At 36.3% G+C, this 3,063-nt stretch overlaps 1 protein-coding gene across 1 annotated transcript in view; it reads left to right on the plus strand.

The window, feature by feature from the left end:
• The window catches only part of LOC110025882, a 3,785-nt gene extending 1,426 nt beyond the window's left edge, over positions 1-2,359 (plus strand). The window contains exon 2 of the mRNA XM_020726564.1: positions 1,324-2,359. Coding sequence (XP_020582223.1) covers positions 1,324-2,103 — 780 coding nt within the window. The 3' untranslated portion in view covers positions 2,104-2,359. The remainder of the gene's footprint in view (positions 1-1,323) is intronic.
• Positions 2,360-3,063: the final 704 nt, after the last annotated feature.

Below are 3,063 nucleotides of genomic sequence, written 5' to 3' on the forward strand. Positions count from 1 at the left end.
TAGCCTTGTAGTCAATTAATATATATATATATATAATACAAATTCATATTTATATATATATATATATATAAAGGTAATAAAGTGATTGTTGAGCTAAACACAACTACTTGTTGAAATGCATGTTTATAATTGACTTGTTGAATATATGAGTTTATGAAAATTTATCAAACTCCAATAAATTATTGTACTGAAATTGGTTGATTGCAAGTTTTTTGTTAGCCCTATTTCGGAAAGACCCATTATAAAGTCTAATTGCAAGTGTGTTAATAATTAACAAAAAATATATTTAAAATACATTAAAATTCATGAATATTTATAAAATTATTAAATTGTTTCAAGTTTAATATTTTATATTTTTATATCAACTAATTTTTTTTAATTATCTCCTAAATACGCATGCTATCATCATTTTACGATAAAATTAGTTAAAATTAATACTTCTCTCTCTTTCATGCTAAACAAAAATGATTCGAACTCGTAGAATTAAGCTCGAATTCAAACTAAACTCAATTAATTAATGAAGCTATTATAAAATTTATCATCTTTTGATTCACTCATAGGACAAATATAGCGGACATTTTCATACCACTCACTTGTTCGTATCACATCAAAAAATTGTACTAATTGTCACTATTTAATTGTTAAACCCACATTTCCATGCTGTGTGTAAAAATGATAGTTTGGTTGTGAGATAACCAAATTCGTAAGAATTGTGTTCTATGCAAATTTTTTCTTTTTTTATATTTTATTTAAAAAAGATTTACATACATACCGCTTAATTCCTATGTATTGATATATCTATCTAAACTTCATTTCTTGCATACATACCTCCTCTTCTATGCATGTAAAGCTGTATCTCACTTTTTAAAACTTCAAATATCCATATTTTTTTATATGGTATGAAAATTTTATGTGGTATAAATATAAAAAAAAATAAAAGTTTAGATGTTAGACATTTAAAAGCATAGAAATTGACTGATATGCATGCAAATACCCCGTTAATTTCATTAATATTACCATCTTTAACAAAACTATTTCTTTCTAAAAAATAACTTTTTTTTTTCTAGACTTTCTTAGGGTCTGTTTTGGGCAGCTTATTTGGTGTGGTGGCGTTTTAAAAATGCACATGGTGTTTGGGTAAACTGTGTTTTGAGAGCTCTGCGTTTTCAAAAACGCTGAAAACAACGTTTTCACACCGCACCTAACTTATTAACAGATTATTTTTAATCAGCTTATCAATAGATTATTCAATAAGCTGCAGCTGCCCCAAACAAACCCTTAGGAAAATAAAGTTTCTTATATTATCACTTTTGCGTTCACCAGGGCTTGCTGCAATACTTCAGTCTAGTGGAGGGCTGTCTGTCTCTAATCAGCACCCATGAATCCCGCCACAACTTCACCTTCAAATGGATCCTCCGCAGCCGCGTAGACGGCTACTGGACTGCTCCCCTCACCCCCTCTGTCTTCCAACCCGCAGCCTATGTCATCCCCCCCGGCTCCCGCTTTGGCGGCCTCAACGACCGGTTCGGCTACCGCTTCACCTCCACCGCCGCGCTCTCCCGCCTCTCCCTCCTCCCCCGCCTCGACGTCGCCGGTTATCACGGCCTAAACTCCGAATCAGCCTTCAAAGGACAGGTAAACATCTCCAGCTTACAAGTGCGTGAAATTCCACTCCCCTTCTGCGTTCTCAGCGATCGACGCTACGAATTCCCGCCGGGGAAGTACGGCGTGCCGGTGGCCTCGATGGCGAATGTCGGGCCGTTGAACGGAGCCAAGTGCCGGCCGTGCTCCACGGCGTGCCGCGGGGAATGTGCGATGAAAATCGTGAGCAGAATGGTCGATGGGTGGAGTTGGGCTGAGTGGACGGATTTGAGGAAGGAGAGAAGTTTGGAGCTGTGTAATGCAACGGATGGATGGAAGGAGGGGTGGGAGGAGGTGTTTGATAGGGTGGCGGGAGAGGCGGCGGCGGCCGTGAGGCGGAGGGTGGTTGCGGTGAAGCTGCAGGAGTGTGTGGAAGAGTTTGAGAAGATGGAGCGGCGAACAGAGAGGTGGGACGCACCGGCGGCAGTGGAGATATGTAGATTGGGGTTGATAGGAGGATGATTGACTTAGAGGAGATGATTTTATTCTAGGACAACAAATATAGATTTTTAGCTTTAATTGATAAAATTATACCTTGTATTGAACACATAGACTAACACAAATTCTATGGAAATAAAACATTTTTAACATACATATAGGCAACATAGAGCAGGAAGAAGAACGCATTTCATGTAAGATTGTACTGATCATAATGATAACAATATGGGCATTGATACAATGTTAAGGACTTTTAGGGTTTAATAAAGTGATGCTATTCAAGAACATTTTCTGCCCAATTTAAAGTTAAATAATGTATTATTATAATACTTTCACTTTATTGCTGTTTTGTTTTTTTTAAGTACTAATTAGAGGCATGAGTCACATTATAAAAGGGCCATAAGAGGAATAAAGCAGAGACTAAGCATTGCTTTCGAATTATTGTTCCTCCTATTGACATGAGAGTTGCTCCACTCTTTAAATAAATTTATACGAAAAATAAGAAAATATGGTGAATCAATTAAAATGAAAATAGAATTGCATTAAATGAGTGAATGTTGGTTGATTTAACAAATAAATTGGAGCCACGTCTTCTTGTTCGGCTCTTTCTAGCCAAAACGGTAAGAGCCCAGTGGGCCAAGCCCATCGCTTGAGATAATTTGAATTCAAATTGTGCCACCAATTCATGACTGTTAGTACTAGGAGTGTAAACGAACCAAACACGAATGAACAAAGCTTGTGTTTTAGTTTGATTAGTTTAAAATTTAATTTGTTTGAAATAAGCTCGTATTCAAAATTATTTGTGAAGTCACTGTTTGTGTTCTTTTCTTAACGAACACGAGCCAACCATTAGTTGTTCGTGAATGACGAGCCAGTTTGACATCCCTAATACAAGCCAAACATTAGTTGTTCGCGAATGACGAGCCAGTTTGACATCCCTAATATTAATATATATAATAATATATTATATTAATTATATAACTT

The sequence above is a fragment of the Phalaenopsis equestris genome, unplaced genomic scaffold (genome assembly GCF_001263595.1).
Source record: "Phalaenopsis equestris unplaced genomic scaffold, ASM126359v1 Scaffold000339, whole genome shotgun sequence".
In the NCBI taxonomy this organism is placed as follows: Eukaryota; Viridiplantae; Streptophyta; class Magnoliopsida; order Asparagales; family Orchidaceae; genus Phalaenopsis; species Phalaenopsis equestris.